This window comes from Eptatretus burgeri, chromosome 7 (genome assembly GCF_056783735.1).
Source record: "Eptatretus burgeri isolate ZD-2024b chromosome 7, Ebu_testis_v1, whole genome shotgun sequence".
Classification (NCBI taxonomy): domain Eukaryota; kingdom Metazoa; phylum Chordata; class Myxini; order Myxiniformes; family Myxinidae; genus Eptatretus; species Eptatretus burgeri.
The window spans coordinates 47,528,164-47,552,815 of record NC_140967.1 but is presented as its reverse complement, the minus strand read 5'-3'; the positions used below and the strand labels follow the sequence as shown (position 1 = coordinate 47,552,815).

At 42.7% G+C, this 24,652-nt stretch overlaps 1 protein-coding gene and 1 long non-coding RNA gene across 2 annotated transcripts in view; one reads left to right on the top strand and one right to left on the bottom strand.

Annotated features, from left to right (window-relative positions):
* Positions 1-634: 634 nt before the first annotated feature.
* Positions 635-24,652, top strand: part of LOC147023195 (cadherin-13-like) — a 61,528-nt gene continuing 37,510 nt past the window's right edge. Inside the window, exons 1-4 of the mRNA XM_085888373.1 lie at positions 635-876; positions 2,184-2,259; positions 13,956-14,023; positions 22,378-22,488. Coding sequence (XP_085744499.1) covers positions 832-876; positions 2,184-2,259; positions 13,956-14,023; positions 22,378-22,488 — 300 coding nt within the window. The 5' untranslated portion in view covers positions 635-831. The remainder of the gene's footprint in view (positions 877-2,183; positions 2,260-13,955; positions 14,024-22,377; positions 22,489-24,652) is intronic.
* The window catches only part of LOC147023194 (uncharacterized), a 55,335-nt gene continuing 47,852 nt past the window's right edge, over positions 17,170-24,652 (bottom strand). Inside the window, exons 4-5 of the long non-coding RNA XR_015060063.1 lie at positions 23,516-23,573; positions 17,170-19,045 (exon numbers count right to left, since the gene is read on the bottom strand). This is a non-coding gene — a long non-coding RNA (uncharacterized LOC147023194). The remainder of the gene's footprint in view (positions 19,046-23,515; positions 23,574-24,652) is intronic.

Sequence of the window (24,652 nt, the reverse complement as noted above, 5' to 3'; positions counted from 1 at the left end):
TTTGCTGCAGCTTTGAACATCAATCTTCTTGATGGTTCAATAAAGTCTAAATACCCCGATCTTGATTGGGTGATCCAAATTGTTTACTTATACCTACGAGGTGTGTGCAGTGGAAGGACCGATAAATAAAGGGAAAACATTTTATTTGGAGAACTTCTTGTATAATACAGAATAGCTGCAATTACATTCTTATTGGAGTATATTATTTAAAGGTTCAAAAGTTGCACAGCACGAATGATGAACCTATGAAACTTTGTCCGAATGAGTGTATGGTTATGGGGCTTCTATGTTTTGCAAGATCTGGTTTCTCTATTTGAGAGGAGGTGTGGGAGGTGGGCCGTCTTGATGAATCAAGATACTTGAAACAACCAGTCATCCAGAGACAAACACTGCCCGGACGAGCTTCCACCCTGTACTTACACTTGATTAAATTTGACATCGTCCTTGAAAAACCCATATACTTTTGGTCAACCTGCCAAAAAAATGTGCTTCGTCCAATCCCAGCAGAATAGTGAATCAACTGCGATTGGACGAAGCGCACCGAGCAATGCAACCACCAACACCCCCCTCAGACCCACTTTTCACGTCTGTTCTTGCACATATCCCGCTGGGTGTTTGGGGTCCCTGCCATATAGCACAGGCGGTCTCAGCGACCGCGCCCAGCAGCTCCAATAAAAACCCCTCCCTCCAACGCAGTTTCTGAACTCCCTCTTGTAACGGGCAACTGAGCCAGCGCCAGTGGGAGCCGAGTGGGCAGGCTCCGCTCGTTTGCTTTGGAGCAACAAACATCCTCAAGCTTTTCTCGGCGTCTGTTCTTCGCTGTAACACACGATGGCTGCTGGAATGAGGTTTACGGTGATGCTCCAACTCATGCAGGTATCTTCCACACTGTTCTAAAATGAAAGCTACATTTAATTTACGGATCTCTATAGCCTTTAACCCTATCACCATAAGTTTCTCTCTGTATCACAAAAATGTCCAAATCCCATATTTTGGGTCCATCGACATTTCACTCTCACGATATTTACTCACTCTTTACAACTTTAAACTACACACCATGCTTTTACAATTTACATTTGCGCATGTAATCAGATATGACAGTGTGATGTACGGAAAGTGAACATGAACCTATTCATGAACCTATATAACGCTCCATTAGAGCCCCGTTCATTATCGAAAGAAGAAGTTTTCTCATAAAAATAATTTCAAGTGATTATAGACTTTTATCTCTTGTCAAAGTTAAACTTTTCATTGTTCTGAATAGAATAAAGGGTTATCACTTTGTCACAACCATTCTCATACCTAGCCATGCCCTTCCTGTCTTTCTGGGGTTGCTAAATTCTAATTTCTTGATTTTGGGGGAACAATTTGAAGTTGTACATTTATATTTTGTCAGAGTAAAGTATAGAGTGACTTAATACTCATCATCATCATCATTGTATCTTGAACTCTACATCCAAGAGCATCGATGCTTCCAAAAACAGTTTCTTATCAGGGGTTATGCCGAGTGGTTGCCATTGCCTTCTCAGTAATCAGCCAGTTCAGGCATTTGTAATTTGTTCAGGGTGTCAGGGATAAGTCACCAACTCTTCACAAAAGACACCATAGGATTGTTACTGTCCATAAACAACCAGTGCTGGAAGAGAGATCCTTGGGCCTAATGTCCATGTCAGCAGTGGACACAATGATGGATCAGCCTGCCTACAAAACACCAGGGCAACAGTTTATAGCAGGGCCGAGATTCAAACCCAGGCGAAACGGCTCAAAAGCCAGTGCACGTACCTCTCGGCCATCCTTCCAGCCTTCCAGCCTATATAATTTGATACTACATTTGTTGAAATTGAGACTTTTCAAAAATATTATGAACAATCAAACTTCGTGAGTTAATTCTGATACACCCTGTACGATATATTTGTAGTTTATAGTGAATTTGATGCATTGGTTAAAACTCATTTATTTCACCATCAAATTAAACTTTATAATCAACCAAACAGCATTGACTCAGGAGTCATGACTCATGCTCTGTTGTGCTGTGTGTAAACCTGACATTAGATTTGTGTTAAGAAATGCATTGCACCCTGCAGCATGAATACCAGGGACAGAAATAAACACCGTTATCTTGAGGGTTGTGCTTTGTGAATTCTTTGCATATGGTGTTGTTCTTGCATGCCTTTTGCCCGCAGGCGGTATATACGCTGGCCCTGGACTCTAATTTCCTGCCACTCCTTCAGTCCCACTCCCTGCTTGTGAAGGATACAGGTATGCCCGCATGGAGGGATCACAGTACTCCCACGTGCCGCACCCTGTTTCTGAACATTTGATCTCGCGCGAGGTCCACCTCCTGTCCATATGCTTTTGTCCGCAATATGAAGTTTAAGTTTAGTGTATGCAGCAAGTTGTTTTTGAGTCTGTGAGATTACAGCATTTTGTAATCACTGTAATTTTGGCTCACTTAACTGGACATGCTCAGTGTGGGTATTTGAGAAATCCAGTAACAAATAGCCCAATCGTGCGATCACATGGTACACTTTTTGGCAGATTATTATCAGTGAGGCAAAAACTTTGAGAAACATCTGTAATATGAGCTCGAGTTTATGTTTTGTCTTTGAAATGATGATGGTTCTTTGAGCGATTTCATGGACATGCATCGCATTGATTGCAAGGATATGAAAGCAGAAACGATTGAGATAGCACGGTGTAACGAGAGAAAAGGTGTATACACGACTGGTGTTGAATCTATAACAATCAATGTGACTGTTGCACATTGAGCCTTTGGGTCATGACCCATGGCAATACGTTGTCGGTGATTTTTAAAAATAATTTTTGTGCAATCCATGAAGAACTGAATACTAAACACGATTCTCCGGCAAAATGGTGAAATAATTTTCAGTTTTATGGAAAATGCACCAAAGGTAGAGCATGGCCTGCTGGCATACAGCGGATATGGACCCACTTCGCAATTTGTTCAAAATGGCCGTCATTTCCAAGATGGATACCAAATGTTCTTACAATTTCCACTTTTATTAATATTATATATATATATATATATATATATATATATATATATATATATATATATATATATATATATATATCATTTGTAGGTACAGAGGGATATGGGTTATGGGGTCTGTGAAACATCATTCTTCTGAAGATTTAATTATTGCTCTGGAACTCTGGGTTAAACAGCAAGCAGCTAAATTTAGCACAGATAAATCCTGCAGCACATATTCAACTAATGTTTGTTCCAACACCACAGTGCAAACTGAAGTGGGCAGGATTGAGGTGGTGTGGTCTTTGATAGTACAGTGTTCAAAAGGAAGAGTCGAAAGTTTAACAACCACATGCATACACGAATGTGCCTCCTGCAAGTCCTGTTGTACTTTCTGTTCAAACTTTACTTGACGGCGACTGTGAGTCCCATTACTTATTCTCTGTGAAATTTTAAAAGGAATGGAGTGAGCACTTCTGAATTATTTGGTCATATTTATTTTCAACAATATATTTGTCATCCATCTTGAAAAGAGGTGGCCATTTTTTTTTTTTTTTTAAGGGTCAAGTGTGTCGTTATCCAATGTTTCACGTGGTCTGTCTCTCTGCCACATTTGCTACTATTACCACAACACACACAATTCCTTAAATTTTTCACCATTCTGCTCGACTACTATACAAGCTGTTTCCATGTTAAAGCCGGAAAGGTTGGCTTGTCGGTGAAAAATTCAGGTATAATGATATGAGTAACAGGTGAACATCGATGAATATCGTCAAGCAGTGATACAATCTCATATTTCTTACATCATTCACCCAAAGGAGACTAGTCGACTTATTTCTTTTATAAATAATGATAAATGCACAACTCCTGTTTCTACATCACTTTTTTTGATTTTGATGTACAGTACTCCTGAGAGAGCATTGATGCTGCTGAAGCAGTTTCTTGGCAAGGGTTATACTTGGTGGTTTGCCATTACCTTCCCATCATTGTTTGTATATGCTCTATACTTTAAATGCCAAGTGTCAAGCAAGGAAACGGCACATACCATTTTTGTAAGTCTTTGGTATGACTCACATGGGGTTTGGACCACCGATCTCCCAGACTCGGAGAGGACGCGCCAACCTTTACACCACCGAGTCTGTTTGCAAGTATAGACAACCGCTTATATAAATATGAGAGTATATTGCCGATAACTACGCGTGGAGTCTGGTTCTATGTCACTATAGGCCAAATAAGAATATCATTGCGGAAACTTGTGATATAAAATCCATGCAGATTCAAACTTTTTATGTGAAAGCTCAGTGCATGCAAGAGGCTTCACCAAGTACCATTAAGATGCTTGAAAAATAAAGTGTAGACCGAGGATGTAGAGCCGTGAACGCCAAAGAGGGATTAGAAACACATGACTGTGCTTGGTGAGTGCACAAAGCACGCTCTATGTGCGTGTCACATGCTCAATATATACTGCTGCTCTCCATCCCAGAGGTTAGACGTCTCTTTTGATTATTTCATTTAAACACAGACAGACATCATTTCTTCAATCTCTTTTGCACTTGAATGAACTTACGTAAAGTTTTATAAAGTGAACGGCTAAAACTTGGAATCATGTGTTGTTGGACGCCGCCTCTGACATCACATGAGTCACACTTTCCATGGTGCCTTTTACTAAGCAGTGTTTCTGCAGGGTTTGTGTTATTTATTCCATATAGTGTATTTGGCTCCCTCCCCTTCTTTTCGGAGCATGTCCATGCAAGGCTAATTACCACTATGAGTTTCATGCTTTCATTCCTTATGGATAGTTACATGGTTGCTGCTTGAAGTGAAGGGATAGAAATGTGGGTGATGTGAGTGAAAAGTGCTGCTGATTATTGTTTCTCATTTCAATATTACTATTATGGGAGTTGCAACTGGAGTGTAGGGTGCTGAAGGATACGAGAGGTATGCTCGGACGATGAAATACCGATGCTGACATCTCGCTGATTTTTTTTTCCAACTTTTTTGAATCGGGGGCCCCATAGGAATCATTCTTGAGCCACTCCCAGCTACAATAAATATTCCTGGAAGTATATCATGAGAACTAAATGGAAAAGTTGTACTGAACCCATGAATCCCTCTATGGTTCCTTAGGCTACTCTGTACAATACCACACCAGTCACCTCTTGGTATCCAACTCTACTGCCAAACTACTGACCCTTAAATCCTACCGATTCGACCAGGCTTACCTTCAAATTGTGTTTTTGACTTGATAAGTGCAACAATAGGCCCAGTGACCCCATTTGGAAATTTGTCTTCCACGTTGCATAACCTCAAGACCATCTGTTTTTGGGGCACATTTAGAAAGTTTCAATGTGGTGATCAACAGCTCTCTTCTGTTTATCAGGTAAATGTGGTGTGTGTTTTTCTTCCTCATGCAGGTACATGTCCTTCATGTACGTTTGATTTGTAGTTTCTGAGAACATCGGATCTAGGAATTAGATGGCTAATCATTTTCCAACCACAAATTCTCTCCGAGACAGCCAACATTCTTTAATGTGTTGCCAACTATTTATTTCAGTTAGTCTGCATCATGTATATGTACATCTGACCATGGGGCCAAAAGATAGCTTCAAAAACCTATGGAGGTTGACTGATGCAGTTGGCAGTGTAGCAGCTGAGACTGCATGAGGCAGTGGGTGGTTCTGTGTTTTTCACCGAATGCAACCGAGTCGGTTTTCCATTTAATGTTGATATTTATCTTGCCAGCTATAACTGAAAGTTATTATTAATTGGTAATGGGTACCAATTATAATGGGTAATGGGTAATGGCACTTGTTATATTCAGCAGTAGGCTGCAAGGCTGAAGCACATGGTCAATGGGTACCGAAAGAGGGTGATGTGTGGCAGGCATCCCCTTTTGCTCAGGACTTGAAACAAGTCATGCTGTGACACCAGGATTCATTGTCACCAATCCAGTTTATAGATGGGGGGGGGGGGTATACTTCCTCATGAGACAGCATATTAACTCACTTTTTAGTTTTATGTTTATAGTATTACTAGCAGGGGTACGCATCGTTGCCCAGTCTATTTTTTTTTGTGGAGGCTTAAACCACTTCCCTACACCCACGAAGGAATGGGGTCAAGGATCATTTAATATTATCTTTCAAATAGCTACAAAGGCAAAGGCGTTATAGAGTGATTTAATAATGGCCCATCACAGTTCCCTTTCCAACTCACAATCCTGTGATATTTGCGGAAACCTCGTGGAATTGCAACTGTGAAGTGACCATGAGACCCGAAACCAAGAGATCCTAAAATCAACTTCGTACATGGAGAAATGTACTGTACTGTACAGAGTGGTCACAGTCACATTACCCCTTCCCCCCCCCCCCCCCCGCAATCATCATCGACTCTGGTACGTTTCATGTATACATATATATATATATATATATATATATATATATTCATATTAATGTCAATTCTTTGGTTTTTGTAACCACTGGGTGGTGAATACACAAAACAATAAAAGTTTTGTGTATTCATAGTTTACATTTATACCTCTTGTGTTCATTATATTAATTTATCAGGTTTTGCGGAGGGGGTAATGGGACTTTGTTAACACTGTTGATTAATTATTGGCTAAGAAGCATTGTAAAAGTGTTACATTAGAAGTGGAATTCGATATTATTCATCGAATGCATGCTCATGAATGTGCCGTTGATGTTTATGCGTTAAGTTTGACCCTGATCTATAAATATGGTGCCGTTCAGGAAGAAGATGTCCCGCCAACTTCAACCGCTTCCGGAAGAGGTTCATTTGTATTTATATTGTTGTGGGCTGGATATCGGCAATGAGCACGACCGCTAGATGGAGCAGTAGAGTCGGCTCCACCGAGCACCTGGAATTTATAGGTCGTCACCCCGGATAACTCCCGAGCTGACGGGTCCCTTATCGGACTGAAGATCGCCAATAGGTCAACCGCGTGGGATAGGGTCGATGGCCAATTTCAAATTACCTAAATACCCACGTCGTCCAAACTACCGGGGAAATTCACCCTCGGCGGAGCTCGGGTGGAACGAGCCGTTAGCGTGCTCGAACCGTGCGTAACCCGAGCGGATGGTTACCGAGGTCCGTCGGTCCAAATGCACAACTAACGGCAGCAACGGCCTTTTTAATTACCCAACACGCACCGTGCTAAGCCAATGCAGGAAAGGACAGAAACGAGCTGAAAAAATAGGAATATCTATTTACAATAGCGTGGGAGAGGGACATAGAAGAGCAGAGTGAAACCGACTAAGCAATGCAATCAATGTACAAGCAAAAGCACTTAAACTGTTCTACTTGACAAGACTGGGGCCAAGGACACACACACGCACACACAAATACCCCAAAAGAAGTGATGGACCTCAACGGTCTTTATTCGGCTCTCCAACCAAGGAGGATAGTTTGGCTGGGAGTCAGGACGGCTGGCTACCTGGCCGCGAGCGCACGGCTGGACGTCCACAACTTCCTGGAGCTCCAGTTGCCAAAAGCACGGACCAGGGCAGCCGAGTCCAGCGGAGGCGAGACGAGGCGATCTCCCCCGATGAAACTCGACCGCTCGCTGCAACGCGCCGGACGAGACACCCTCGAAGCGTGGGATGCAGTCCGCCGCAAAACCAGGCAGAGACGCGCACTCGAGCTGACTGAGGACGCAAAACTCTCTTAGACTCCACGCGCACCCCAGCAGACTGGACGCAAATTCTCTTCAGGCTCGTTCCGACAACCACTCCTTCTCCTCAGGCGGGAGGGGCTTCTTTTTTTGGCCACTCGCCCCCGTGATTGGCCGAAAGGGCGCCAAGTCCGCCGATTGGACCGGGGAGGGGGTGTGTCTGCCGTCGCGGCGGACCGCCCCTCAAACAAGGAGAGTAACATGGTCCTGCATGGGCTGCGCTTATTGGCCGACCGGTGGCAACCTCGCTCACATTCCCCGGATTGGGTGAGAGAGACGTCAGGTCCTCGTGAACTCTGCCCACGTACGTGCTGACACGCACGCATGTAATGGTGCCGGTAGAGGATGGTGGAAGGAAGCGAAGGCAGGTGTCGTTGGTGTTGTTCTTGTTATAAAAATCCTATCTATCTATTCATTGGCGTGAACGCCAATGACTCAACCATGTGACTTTGGGTCCTCCGTCTAAATCAATTACCTAATTATAATCACATGACCTAATTACCAGGGGACACGCCCTTGGTACGCCTCGTCCGAACTGGGTCATCTTACCGGGTCAGATGCAGCCCAGCAACTCTACCAAGGACATACCGGCTAAAAGAACAGATCATTGGGAATAAAGTCCCGGCTTGGTTCGAATACAGACCATGCTGGATCAATGAAAGAAAAAACAAAAATGAGCTGGGAACATTTCTACACCATCATTTATTAACAGGCAGGTGAGGAAAAGCATGTGGCACAATTAATAGAGTTTATTGTTGTATGTAAAGCAGGGATAGCAAGAAATGTGAGGTGCGACAATAAAACAAGCAACTAAAAGCAGACACAGACCAGACCTATCCCGATAGAATTCTTCTGCAATCTTAACTTAAGTGAGGACAGGCGCCATGACAACACACACACACACACACACACACACACACACACACACACACACACACACACACACACACACACACACACACACACACACACACACACACACACACACACACACACACACACACACACACACACACACACACACACACACACACGATGAAGAAGAGATAATGAGCAAAAAGAAGAGGAGATGAGGCTAACGGTCTCGTAATACCTTGCACGATTGACTGACCACGCCATCCAGTAAGTTTTGGGGGGATGCTCCCCTCCTTGATAGTTGGTGCATCACCTCCTGCTGGCTACGGTGCAGCAAAGCGTCTGCGCCGATCCAGAGAATGGGCGCGACCGTCAGGCATGAGGGAGGAACTTTGGGTGGAGCCAGCGGTGAGTGGGTGGATGGAGGTGGAGTCACGCGGGTGGGTGGAGCCAGCGACGAGTGTGTGAAGAAGAAGACGGTGTGCAGCAGGCGCACACAGAGACCGATCCAAAACCAGGCAAGGAAGGTGAGGATGACCCTGACTCCCTCTGAACGGCTTCGTGATCTGTCATTTATAGGCCCTGCGATGAAGGGTGGGGCGCCGCCCCGAAGCGATGCGTCGACACCCGAATCGGGTGCTCCCATTGGGCTCTGGCCACCACACGACCCGGCCGTCATTGCCGGAAGCGTCCTCACTGCTACATCCGGCAATACCTCACTGAGCTGTGGAATTATCTCGCTCCGAACCCTGTGATATGAATCGCCCCGCACCGGACTCCCGGGCCGTGCTCCGGCGACTAGCCGAGGGCCACGCCGGTCCTGCATGCCCGCTCGGGCACCCCCGATCCGCTGCGGTTGGCGCCGATCAATGTGCTTGCTTCGTCCGTACGCCATGCGGCCCAAGCGATCCGAGCCGTACAGCACGCCTCTGCTTGGTTCCAGTTGGCTGACTGATGCTGAGGTTCACAGTGTCGCAGCTGACACTGCATTCGGCAGTGGGTGGTTCTCTTTTTTGTGGACTGTAATTAAACTGGTTTGCCCATTTGATGTACAGTACATGACACTTTGCAAAGCGGCACATTTTATCAACCGGCACAAAAGGGATCTCAATTAAGTTGTTTACACATGACCAGAGCTGACTCTCTGAATTATTATCACATCAAAACAGGGGAAAAACAAAACACGAGATACAGAGTCGACCCGGCCTCTGCTGTGAAAACGAGGCTTTTCTCTCGACCCCCTTCTGTCACAGCCTAATGTTTCAAGAGCCGTGTTGATCTGTCGTAAATCCACACCATCGGAGGTGCCACGGAAATCTCTTGGCTTCTCAAAACGTCAGGCATTCACTTCCTTGCATTTGAAAAACCTTCGCTGATATTTCCTGAATCGAGGTTCAACATACCCAAAAATGGGAACGAATCCATGTCCTAATCAGCACCATGATGCATCCGGCTCTCTCCACCCAACAACCAATCACAAGATCCCAAGTCTTGGGTAGAATATATGTGCAAACTTGGGGGAACAAGAAAAATAAGTTTGGCTTCCAAAGCATCATGACTTCTGTTAGCCTGTAAAGCAGTACTGATGGGAAAAGGAAGAGGATTGTTCTCACAATCAACCAGAAGTTTGACATGTGGGAGATTGGAGAAGGGAGACAATAGAAATGTGTTGATGCGTGAGTACCATGTCGGATCATCAACCATTCCAAAGTCAAGACCCAGAAGGACAAGTTACTGGACTTTTACACCAATTCAGAGACAAAAAAGTTGAGACAAAGCTGCTGACAAGTGCCATACTATACACAAGCCAAAAATGGAGCAGCTGGATAAAGTTCTGGACGAATCGCCAAGTGACTTAAGTACGCAAGCAAGAACTCCAACGAAATGGTTGATGAGGAATAGCTGGCTTGGCAAGCGATAGCAGCTGATTGGTAATGGGACACACCCCTGGTAAAGGTCTTGACATGCTTGTGAAAGTTGCTGAAAGGCAGAAAGCTAAACAGCACCCAGGAAGTGATGCAGCTGCACCTCAAACAAGAACAATTCATGAGGAAGAGGCAAGAAACAACACAGCAGTCTGACATAAGAAATGGTTCAAGAAATAAAGCCTCTGGAATGTGACAAGATATTGTTTTGCATAATTCATTGGTAATTACTTTTATAATGTAATAATGTTATTATTTAATGTTTTTTCACAGGCAAAGTTTAATAAGATGCTCTTTTGTACCATTCGATGTAACATTTAGATAACTGGCAGGGGGCAAAGTCCCATCGGTGCCAGATAACACAGCTATCACTGGAAATATATATATATATATATATATATATATATATATATATATATATATATATATATATATATATATATATATATATATATATATATTGTTGCGAATTCGCGCCCGCCAGCGTGCGATCAACCACGTAACTCGAATTGCGGCACGTCGCCCACCGGACGGACAATTCAGTCATGACCTTCTCGGAACAACGCTGGGAGCTAGTCACGGGTGGGTCTTTCGACCTCACCACAATCGTGCCAATCCGCCACCCGCGTAGGATAGGGTTGTTCGCCAAACTTGACCTACCTAAGTACCTATGCGGATGGTTAATCGGGCGATCGTACCTCGCCGCAGGTCGACTTCGGACACGAACCGCTTAAGCGGTTCGTTCCGTACTGCAGAGATAACCGAGCAGAGTTATCTTTGACCTCGACGGTTCAGATTAGTTACCGGGAACTTACACCCACTACCAATCTCTTACGCGATGCAGGATGGAGAGTCAATAAAAAGAAAGGAGACGAAGCAGAGCGGGAACAGTTCAACAAGCAAGCACTTTATTCACACACACAAACACACACACACACACACACACACACACACACACACACACACACACACACACACACACACACACACACACACACACACACACACACACACACACGCACGTATTTACAGCAAAAGAATAATGCAACAAAAGCAAATGCAGAGTTAAAACCGAATAAGACCGACACACGGCAACACTTACGCAGTTCTACTTTACGGACGGCGCCAACACAAGCATTTACACAAAAAGCAAAGGAAAAAGAAAAGAAGTCGCGACTTCCCTTTTCGTGGCTAGTGAGTCCCTCTCCCACGACCGTCAGCATGGTCGCGCCTGGCCCCGACCTCTCTCGCGGCCGGCGAACCCTCTCCGGCAATCCTCGTCCGGACACGCAGGTCCACCTCACAACCGGCGCTGCCGCGTCTCCCGTCCGTGCCTTCGTTGACAGGCCGCTCGCCAAGCCGCGAGCGCAGGACCTCTTCCCCCGACTAGACAAGCAGCGCCAAGAAGAAGACGACGTCCAGCCCAGAAGCTCAAACCACCCGAAGAACACAGGAACTCTTGAAGACAAGGAGACAGGAAGCCTCGAAAACCTCACTCACTCACTCAAGGTCCGTGCTATCCGCCTTTTGTAGCGCGGGGCTCCTCCCTTCGCTCTGCCCGGTTTTTGGCCCCGCCTCCCTTCGAGCTTCTTGGAGAAGCCTCTCGAAGGGGGGCGTGCCCTCTCGCTCTCCCTCCACCCCGCCCCGTGCGGGGGCCGGGGGAGTCAGTTTTTGGCTCAGGGCCAGAGAATTATTCCCCCAAAAAGAGGCCCCCACCTTTTCTCACCTTTGACCCCCGGCTCAGATCGCACTTCCACCACACCGAGCGCGGAGAATTTAGACGGGAGAAACAGGTGGGAAAAAACCCCGAGCATCGTTGGTGGTTTTTGTTCTTCCGCGGAGCTCGTAACCGCACGGGGCTTATTGAATGGCGAGTGGCGAAGATGTGGTAGCGTAGATGGTGGAGGTGGCGTGGTTGTAGTGTGGTTGGCGCTGTGGTGGGGATGGCGTGGTTGTTGAGATGCTGTTTGTTTGAAATAAAAGATAGAACAGAAAAATGGCTAACTCAAAGCGTCGCAGCCCGGATGGATCACATACATTCCCTCTATACAACGGGTGTGGGCTAACTACACATGGACCTATCGAGATATCTCACCTGAGGACTCTTTATGGTGTAATGCGAATTTCCACAACCGTAACAATATATGTATATATGTGTATATATATATATATATATATATATATATATATATATATATATATATATATATATATATATATATATATATATATATATATATATATATATATATATATATATATATATATATATATATATATATAGATACACAGTTCTGCAAAACGGTCCTTACCCAAAGGCAATGGCATACAACATATAGCAGTTCCCGAGATAGTTAATTCGTTATTATTTGTTTCAGATAGCCCTTCCCTTATGTTTATGGGGGGTAATTTTGCATTGTGTGGGATTAGGTAGACTTTTTCCCCATTTCATTCCCACTTAATTTCCTGAAAATGAATCTCCATCACACAACCAAGCACATTAAGCACACACAGCTAATTTTCATACGCGTGCCAAATCTCTGTTTGAATCACGTGACAATTAAACTGACACCTCACTTCAACCTTCACCACACTCTACCCACAAACACTACAATGATAACACAACATGAAGACGCCTTTATTATCACTCCACGTCATTGTAACATTACACAAGCTCACTATACATTCACCATCGCTCGACCACAATGACCACCACACCACGTCAACCACAGCTCACCCACCATGCCACCTCTGTCATCGCCTCAACCACAATCATCACAGTGCCTGCCGCCACCTTTGGAACAGTAGTAGCAACATCAGTCAACATCAACATCAGTTACACATCAAACAGAGCCATTCTGGTTGAATGGTTTGCATTAGCGGGAACAATCGTCTGGGTGGCAGATGGACGGTTGTTCTTTGCAGATTATGTGGTTTTACCGTGTGAGACATAACCCATGGCAATGCTCACCATAACAGCCAGGAGGTGCGATTGATATATTTACAATTACAAAGGTACTTCCAGCTGAAGTTGCAATAGAGTCTGTGAAAGAATCCTTGAGGCATATCCACTGAATGCCAATGAAGGCTAGCAAGCCAGAAACGTGTCCATGGATTGATTCCCAAGTGATGGGCTGGCATTGCTAAAATGGTTGCTTTGTTGACTTGTGGACTGGAGTTCTCGCAGCTGACACTGCTTGTGTGCAGTTGGCGGTTCTGTCAGGCCCAAATATATTATGCCAGCAAATTGATGGAAAAGCAGAAATATCTGAGAATTTGGTGGATTGAAAAATACATTGAAGTTCTGTATAATGCATGGCATGTATTAATTCATACGAGTGAGAGAGATTGCAGTGAAACTACAAATTGTCACCATGGTTCATTTGAAGTATTTTTGTAAATTTGATGTCAAGATAATGCAGTCGATTGTCACATGCTCTACCAAGATATGATTGTCGTGCCTGTTCGCTCTAGCCTAACCCTGTTCAATCCGCAGACAGATGTCCAGGCTGTGAGAGAACGCAGCAAGGGGAGTTCAGCAACCTACTGGAAACGGAGAGCAATGTAAGAATACTAATCTCTGAATTGCACATTTGAGTAAAATATTATTAATGGATAAAACAGCTGTATAATGATTTTCTTGCTTACTGTTTATTTTTGTTTGGTAAATTTGGAATTAAGACTATACACAGTGCTTATATAAAGTCTAAACCCCCTTTCAAATTTTTCACCTTTTGTTGCCTTATAGCCTGGAATGAAATTGCATTAAATCAGACTTTTTCCACCTTTATTTACACATCGTAACCCACAAATTCTACAAATTTCAGGAAATTAATTAATAATACAAAACTAGAATATCTTGGTTGGATAAGTGTCCACCCCCCCCCCCCTTATAATAGCAATTGGAAATTAGCTTAGGTGTAACCAATAACCTTCAAAATCACACACCACGTTAATTGGCCTCCAACCAGTGTTAAATTGTGGTGATTCTGATTATTTCAGAATAAAATCAGCTGTTCCTATAAGTTTCCTCTGCTGGATAGTAATTTCACAGGAAAGACTCAACCATGAGAACCAAGGAGCTTTCAAATGACCGGGATAAAGTTGTGGAAAAGCACAAATCACTGGATGGGTATAAAAATATTTCAAAGGCCTTGAACATCCCTTGGAGTACAGTCAAGATAATCATTAAGAAGTGGAAGGTATGTGATACCACCAAGAGCCTGCCGAGATCAGGCCGTCCCTCCAAACTGGATGACCAAGCCAAGAGGAGACTGTTCAGAGGGGCCACCAAGAGGCCAATGGCAACGAAAGAGCTACATGCCCTTGAAGTGGTGACTCTTTTTACATGCATCATTTTCTACTTGAACATCCAGTGCAGGCAGAATTAATACACCAAGTTTGTTCCGTACATACTGACGCACTGCTAGCAAATGTGGATAGTGGGGCATGGTTTAAAACGAGGAACAACCAATCAACCCCGGAGTACTTTTCTAAATTAGGGCTGGAAATGGATAAAAGGAAGAAGAAGAATTGCATGAGTGCGGAGAGCCACGAGACGGTGAAGCTTTAATAAGTACCAGTGCTGCTCAGTTCTTTTGGCTACCTTTGGTTTTCGTTCTTCCTCTTATTCGTTCTCTTCGTTTTCCCTCGTGACTATCAGCGGTTTCCTAACTTGTTTCCAGGGGATCACTTGTCGACCAGACGAATGTTCCTACTTCGTAGGCCTTTGTATTCGACCCAGTCTTCCATAAACATTAGCTGCATCTCGGTGGAATCACCACAGACGAACTTGCCTATTTCCCGGACTTGGTATTTTCAGCTGATAGAAATCAACATTTCATGACATATTTCCTGCTGGGATTTTCAACCTGGATTCGGAGGAGCATTGGCCACGTGCATCTCGGCTGATTTCGCCATTACTCCCGTCACTACGTTTGCTGAGCATAATGAAGACTTGGAGGCTGCCGGCATTCATCGATCTAACCATCGTATCACCACACGTGAGTGGAAATTTACCCACACATAATTTCTACACCCTTATGGCAAAGACTGGTCACTGTGTGCATGTGACAACAATATCCCAAGCACTCCATAAGTCTGGCCTGCACAGTAAGGTAGCAAGAAGGAAGCCATTACTCAAAAAAGCCCACCTTGAGTTCTGTTTGAAGTATGCAAAAAAAAAAACACTCCAGAGATTCTGAAGCCATGTGAAAAAAGTTTTGTGGTCTGACAAAACCAAGATGGAATTTTTTCACCAAAATGCAAAAACATTACGTTTGGCGGAAACCCATCACATCACCCAAAGAACACCATCCCTACTGTGAAGCATGGTGGCGGCAACAGCATGTTATGGGGACGTTTCTCATCAGCAGGGACTGGGGCACTTGTCAGGATAGAAGGAAAATGGATGGAGCAATATACAGAAAAATCCTTGAGGAAAACCTGCTTCCCTCTGTAAGAAAGCTGAAATTGGGACGGAAGTTCACCTTTCATCATGACAACCACCCGAAGCACACAGTCAAAGCTACACTGGAGTGGCTAAGGAACAAAAAGATAAATGTCCTTGAGTGGCCCAGTCAGAGCCCCAACCTAAATACAATTGAACATCTGTGACACGACTTGAAGATTGCTGTCCATCAACGCTCCCCACGCAACTTTACTGAACTTGAACAGTTTTGTGCAGAAGAATGGGAAAATATTGCCCAATCAAGGTGTGCAAAGTTGGTCGAGACCTATCCCAACAGACTCGCAGCTCTAAATGCTGTTAAAGGTTCTTCCACCAAGTATTAACTCAGGGGGTGGGCACTTATCCAACAAAGACATTCCAGTTTTGTATTATTCATTAATTTTTTGAAATTTGTGGAATTTGTTTTTGACTTGGAAGTTGTGGGTTACAATATGTAAATAAAGGTGGAAAAAGTATGATTTAATGTAATTTAATTCCAGGCAGGAAGGCAACAAAAGGTGAAAATTTTGAAAAGGGGGGGAGGGAGACTTTCTCAAAGCACTGTACCTCTGCTCTCTCAGTTCCTTAACCCTCCCCAGCCACTCCAAGACATATGCGTTCTTCCAGTAACCCCTTCCTAGTTCCAAAAAAAAAAAAATCCAGGATTACTGCACACCTTAGCTCTCTTGTTCTTTTCTCACATTATGTAACCTTCTTCCAATGGAAGTTCAATTTCACTCTTGACACCAGGACTTAAAATCTGTGGTGTGCTCCCCTATCATGTCTTCCCCTTTCTCCACATGTGATATTTTCTACCCACATTAACCTTACCTCACTCAATCATCTTATTTGCAGGTTACAGTGTTTCCTCTGCTCCTTTCTTTCTCTCCTTTTCCTATTCACTTATTTCCTTGGTTGTTTTGTCCATATGTGGCACTACTGCATAACGGTCAGTACGTTCCCTCCCTCCATCACCTCCCTCTTCAACGAGTCAGGAATATCTCCCACAATTTCTCACGAGATGAGATGGAAATATGACGAGAACATAATCAGAACTCATTAAAAAAAATTGTAATGGGGGTGGGGTGGTGGGCAGAGGAGGGAGCTTTGGGCTGAAAGGAAATTTGATTCTTCCAAGAAACTTTACAAAAGATTCGTTTTTAGATTGATGTAGAATTATTATACTGAGACAGCCCATAAGTCCTGCGTGTGAGATTAAGAGCAGTTGATTCAACATGCCATCACAGAGTACATTTTTGTGTCTGACTCAGAGTAATAACACTGTAAACATGTGGCTGCTTCTATCTGTGGCTTCCTCTTTGCACCACACAATGCATTGAATCAAGCACAGACAAGCTAAGGCTAGCACATACAGTTAGAAAGACACAGACTAGCAGAATTCCTTTGTCAGGCGTATGCTGGATGTACAGGGGAAATATCCAAGACGCATCCAAGGAATGCGAGTGCTAATCCTCACTGAGAATCCTAAAATAGTGGGCTGAATGAGGAATAAATTCTTTCTGACCAAGACACACCCATCTGCCTTGTGATTTAACACAGGCTTTGGCAGAAATGGTATAAATTCATTCAAGTTGGTCCTTTACACTAAACTCTTGAATGAAAGTTATGATCAAATTACAGTATTCCTAAATTTTCCTCTACCTTTCTACAATGGAAAAGGATTGTGGAAGAGGTCATACATGTATCACAAGTCGTGCAAAGATAATAGGTGGAGTCCTTCGCCTCGACTTTTACATTATTTACAAGAATATTAGCACCAATACCAATGCCCCCCACACTTTTCCACCTTTACAACTTGCACATTAGAACTTTGTCTCCACAATCAAATACCCTAGCCATGGCTGGGGATAATTGACTAAGTGAGAGCTGATTCGTTGTTCCCTCCAACTATGAGTGAGAGAAATACTGAGCCTTTGAAATATAAACAGTATGGTACTATGCAAAAGTTTGGGTTATTTTCACTTTTTCTGGTGCTATTCCCCATTAAACATTTGTGGGAAGTTTAAAAAGTGCAATATAGGTCGAAAATAATTCAGATTTCTGTGAAGGTCAATTTAATTTCAGTTACCTTTAAGTGTATAAAATAAATTAGGAAATTGAAAAAGTTTTAGTTTTGCTATACATATTATCATACGCAATATCCACTTTCCACAAAGAAAATATGCAGGAAACAGTTTGTGGATTTTTGTACAGCAAATAAAGATAAATTATTGAAATAATCAATACCAGCTTCATGAATGTGAATTACAAGACATCACAATAAAAGTTGCAAAGTAGTGAATATGTGAAATTGTTTTTCATCTGCTCGTTTCCTTGCTTGAAAGTCGATGAGCAGGTTCAGAATGGGGCCAAGGAAGCAACTTTCAACAGAATAGTCGATGAAGATTCAAACTCTGTGAGAAGGACTCAAACACTATGAAGAAAATAACAGAGGGGCGAAAGATCTTCAACAACGGTGTGTGGTACACTTTACAACGCTTGAACGAAACAAGGCAAGAAAAGGCCAGGAAGATCAAGGACAAGCACTTGAAGTTCCTCAGCTTACTCAACAGAAGAAAATAATGTCAGCAGCTGACAAATGAAATAAGAACAGCATTGAACATTAACATCTCGTCCAGCACTGTGTGCAGAAGTCTGATTGCAATAGGTCTCCATGGCAGAGCTGCGGCAAACAAACCACTGCGGAGACCACAGAATAATATGAAAAGACTGAAGTTTGCAAGGCAACGCCAAGATTGGGTGACTGAACCTGGTCTGATGGATCGAAGTTTGAACTTTTTTGATCTCAGATATCAAAAATGTTACAGCATGCAATGTTTGCAGCCTACTGTTAAACAAGGAGGTTTTTTTGGGGGGTGGAGGGGGTGACTGTTATCTTAGCTTTTGTTGAAGGGAAACTTCTTAATATCAATGAGATGCTAACAAAAGAAGTACAAGCAGATACTGCAGCACCATGCAGTTCCTAGTAGAAATTGTTTTATCAGAAAAGTATTCATTTTTCCAACAAGATGATGATCCAAAACATACATCCAATATTGTAAAGCAGTATTTGGAGAACAATGTCATGGCCACTCCAGAGTCTAGAAATGAGTCCCATCGACACCATATGGGATTACCTGGAAACAGAAAAGTACAAGAGGAAACCAACTAACCTTACAGAGCTGTGGAATGTACTACAGGATATTTGGCACAATATTTCTGAAAGAGTGCTTCAGTCATACACAGGAAGCATGGGTAAAAGAGTGATGGCACTCAAGAAGACAAAGGGCAGACACACAAAGTATTGACTCATAATATAAAATGACACTTCTTGTTATTTACTTCAGCAGTTTCTTTCATGCACATTTATAAAGACTTAATTTACAATAATAAGCACATACGACTTATCACTGATAATTGGATGCATTTACCCTAAAGTATGAGCATCATTGGAAAAACCCAAACTTTTGCACATCACTGTATAGATATAGTTTTTTTTTTCCTGCATTTGATTGGCAACTCATCCAGAATTGTAACCCTTGCCAAAGGAAGTACTTAGACAGAATATACAGTGTGTGTGTGTGTGTGTGTGTGTGTGTGTGTGTGTGTGTGTGTGTGTGTGTGTGTGTGTGTGTGTGTGTGTGTGTGTGTGTGTGTGTGTGTGTGTGTGTGTGTGTGTAGGAAAAATACACACCCAGAGCAGGAATCAAACCCAGGTCCTTTCATGAGCCATACCAGTGCTCTGCCATCTGAGCTATCTGGGAAACCCACAGGTTAAGCACCGAATTCTCCCACATATAGAGATGCCACTCTTTCCACTGCTGCTTCTGGGACACATACTGCTAACCATAGGAGCAGTAATGACCAAATATGGAAATCCTCTTCAAATTTCAAGTCAATTGGATGAAAATTGATGATTTTAAGAAATTTGGCCTATTTTGATTTTTTGACCTTTATACCTCTAAAATAATTGGTGGTTGAATTCAGTGGCATGAAATGCAAATCCTGTTCAAATTTCAAGTCAATCGGATGGAAATTGAGGATTTTAGAAATATCACCGAAGTTGTTTACCTTTGGCCTATATTTACCTTTTGGTCTATGTTGACCTAAAAATCAATTGGTGGTTGAATTAAGTGGCCTGATATGAAAATTATCCTCGAATTTCAAGCCAATAAGATAAAAATTGAGGATTTTGGAAATTTGACAGTTGTTGACCTTTGTCAATAACTACGTTTGACCATAGGGACCAGGCCTATGTTGACCTTTTGACCTTTTAACCTCAAAATCAATATACTTCTTGGTTATGACCAACTCTATCATTAAGTGAAGTTTCGTGAAGATCAGTTCAAAACTGTGACCAGTAGGCGATTAACCTACAGCCAGACAGACAGACAGAATCACTGACCAGACCAACCAATATACAGGACTTGTAGATCTTCGATTTCACAAGTAACAAGAAAAGAAAGACATCATACATAGCACGAGACTTGCAAAATCCAAATAAACAGTAGTTGCCATGGAAACAGCAATTTGGTAATTTGGAAAATTTGACCTATCAAGTGTTTTACGTGATGGAATGTTGTGCATACCAAATTTGGTTGAAACATTTTCTAATTTCTGCCCAATAGGTGTTTTACGTGTTTTACACACATACACTACATATATGAACAAATAAGCTGTGTAAGTTTCAATGTGGTATCTTGAAAAATTAATGAAGTTTGGCAGTAATAAAATCACAAAAATATTTTTGATTTGATTCTCCATATATTCCATTTGGTTATAATGGCGGTGAAATTGTTGCCATGGAAACCGTTTTCTCTTTGCCACGTGGGACTTTTTCTATTCCACATGGGACCTTTCGCAGTGGCACGAACCAAGATGAGCATAACCTGAAAAAAAAAATTTATTGATTCTATTTTGCACTCTATTTGCTTGGTACTGGTTTATCAATACTTTCCTTGGTACTGAGGTGGTTTACCAATTGGGGGCCTTTTGATTTTTTGATTGGGGGCCAAGACTTCACCTTCACGAGGGTTCAGCGTCCACCTATGATTTTTGGTTTTAAGTACAGTATATATGCATATCAAGTGAATCGGGTAAAAATTGATGATTTACAGTTTGTGACCATAAAAGTCGATCTTTAACCTTTTGACTTATTGACCTCAACACAACAGACTTCCTGCTTGTAACTACCTCTACCAGGTGGTGAAGTTTCGTGAAGATTGGAGTAAAAATGTGACCTTCAGGTGATACAAAGCTAGAGACAGACAAACAAACAGACAGAATAACAGACCAGACCAACCAAGTGGTCATAGACCACTACTTGCAAAATCAGTCGCTGCGACCGTGCCCTTTGGACCTCAAAAACAACCGGCTTCCAGCTTTTGATTGGTGAACCAATTCAGTGACGCAATATGCAAATTATGTTCAAATAACAAGTCAATGGGATGAAAATTGACGATTTTATGTGACCATGACATTTTGAGATATTGACCTCAAAACAAAAGGCTTCTAGGTTTTGAATAGCTCTACTCAATAGTTACGTTTCGTGAAGATTGGTGTAGAATTGCGACCTGCAGGCGATTCACAGACAGACAGACAGACAGACAGACAGAACTAGAACGGACAGGGCACTCGGTAGAGCGCATACCTTCGCCAGGCTGAACAGTTTACGTTTTGTATCCCACTGATGGGCCAGATCTGGATCCGGACCTGAATCAAAATCTAATCGACATGTTCTTGTCACCTAACCAACTCATCCAACAAGTTTTGTCATAATCCGTCCACAACTTTTTAAAAGATCATGCCAAACTGTACTGTATATTGTTTTTGGTGAAGAATCACTTGGTGAATTTTTGGTGAAGAATCACTTGGTGAACTTCACTTCAATGGTGAAGAATCACTTAAAAAAAAAAAAAAAATTCTCGTATCCGGATCCGGATCTTCACCAAAATCAAATCGATTCCTTCTAGTCACACTCACACACCAAACCTGTCCACAAAGTTTTGTCCGAATCTGTCTACAACTTTTTGAGATATCCTGCACACAAACAAACACACAGGGGTGAAAACGTAACCTCTGGCCATCGCAGATGGCGGAGGTAATAACTGACGAGACCAACCAATATACTGTACTTGCGAATCTTTGATTTCCCAAGTAATGGAACCCAAATGTTTACAAACCAGCTGGCCAGTCCTGACGTTCAACTGGAGTTGTTTGGGGCAGAAATTTGTAATTTGTTCAGGATGCCGGCGATAACTCGCCGAATGCTCGTCGAAAGACCTCAACATTCAGCATCTACCAGTGTGATCGACGGATCATCTCTAATCTCTAATTTTCTGTTAAAATTACTTTCTGTTAGTTTTCTTATTTTTTTCTATCGTGTTATGAATCCATGCCGTTTTGGCTTGGGAGAGTTAATGTGAATGTTTCATACAACAGCTCGCGCAACCCGTTCTTCTAACTGCAGATACCGAACAAGCCACGGCTCAGACATGTTCGAGAAGCTGAGATGCTGTTCGTGTTGGAGCTGGCTGTGTCAGAGAATGGAAATGGACCCTTCCCACAGCGCGTAGGACTGGTATTACTGCAATGATTCTTACTTACACATCCATGCTGCAAGCCACGACCTCTACCCTCGACCCTCATTGATGTCCACTTGGTTACTTTTGCATCACAATGAATGAAGTCGATCTTTAACAAAGCAGACGGTGCTTTTTTATTTCACCAGAAAACATTTCAGTCAGTTTTTGCCAATAGATGACTGGTTTGAGACATTTACTTGATGATTGTGATGAAAACAATGAATCTCATAATGTTGGAAGAAATGGACCGTAACACTGTCAGAACAAAAAGTTGCAATTATTTTGGTTTTACTGGTCGAAGTCGACACTGTGTTATATCGTAAAAAACAATATTTTGAAGTGTTACGGATATGTCATTGATTTGCACAAACGGTTGCTCTCAAGAGACCCGTTCGACATTCCCATCTGAGCACTGCTCATGATGCTGTGCTCCTCAGTTCAAATCCCTGCATTCACTCTGTTGATTTATCAATTGTCAACTAACGTCCTTGTGATTCGTGAAAAGTATACAACGACGTGGAATACACATTGCAGACAAGACTCGATGGCGTAATGAATGGTGAGAACGGCCGCTCTGAGTCTGGGAGGTCGAGAGGTTGAAACCGGACCAGGCCGAGTCATTCCAAAGACTTTAAAAATAGTACGAGCTGCTTCCTTGCTTAATGGTCATTATTTTAAAAGGATAGAGCATGAACAAACAACCATAGGTTGGTATCTATTGGGAGGAGGTAAGTTCTTCCTCCATTGCCCAGTGGAGACGTCATAAAAGATGGTGTTTCTTGCAAACAGTGCTCTGGGAATTGATGTCACTTTCCCCCAAGCTCAATGGGTGTGTTTGTTTGAAGTCGTCGTGTGTGTGTGTGTGTGTGTGTGTGTGTGTGTGTGTGTGTGTGTGTGTGTGTGTGTGTGTGTGTGTGTGTGTGTGTGTGTGTGTGTGTGTGTGTGTGTATATACACATACATACATACATACATACATATAAATGCTCTTTCTGACTCACTGACTGATATTAAAGATCCGTACCCTCCAGATGACGTAGAAAGCTGAAATGTTGCGTGCGACGGATATCGAAGTCACGACACTGGAAAAAAAAAATCACAGACTTGTCGGCCAACATCCATCAATGAAAATATAAATAAATCAAAAAAAATGCAGGTGAGCAACCCGAGACAATGGGAAAGCAAGGTTCGAATGCTTATACAATGTGTAAGCACATCCTGCTAGTGTGTGTGTGTGTGTGTGTGTGTGTGTGTGTGTGTGTGTGTGTGTGTGTGTGTGTGTGTGTGTGTGTGTGTGTGTGTGTGTGTATATATATATATATATATATATATATATATATATATATATATATATATATATATATATATATATATATATATATATATATATATATATATATATATATATATATATATACATTGGCAAGGTGCCCGTGCTATGCATGGGAGGGTGCTCGGCAGCCAGTTCGTGAAGGACTTGGGCAAAAAAAAACTTACTGCAGCTGACCCCAACAGAAGTAAGGTGGGTAATATTTCTATGATGTCACAATGGTGAAACAACAAATGCCGAATCCGCGAATCTCACGGGTGGAAACCTTCATATCATTTCCTCCTTCTGCTTTAAACTCATTCTCTCTATATTTTCATTCCCAACAGAATCATTCCAATCACAAAACACAAACACCCGTGAGGTCAACAAATATAGACGCAGTTCTCACGTGCCACCCAATACAGACGAATACGCCGGCGAGAAAGGGTGGATACAAAACACTTCGTGCGGATCAAAAATTAGAATCATAATTGTGTTGAGAAATTTATGAAACCTCCCACCCACTTGGTGGAATGGATAAAAGCGTGGTCGTTTGGGTGGAAACTCAAAATTATATTGTATTGAGATTTTATCAAACCAGCCAACGTTTCTGCCAAACTCGTGATTGTGTTTACTTCCAAATCGGGAGCAGCTTTGTACGGATCAAAAGTTAAAATCATAATTGTATTGAGGTATTTATGAAACCTCCCACACAACTTTGGACATCCTTTGGGACTCCAAAATGTTCCACAGGTTTGACGGGGCTAGCCACAAAACTGAGGGAGTAATTCAGGGACGGGCAAATGGACAGACAGACACTACTTTATAATATAGAGATATATGTGTGGCGTG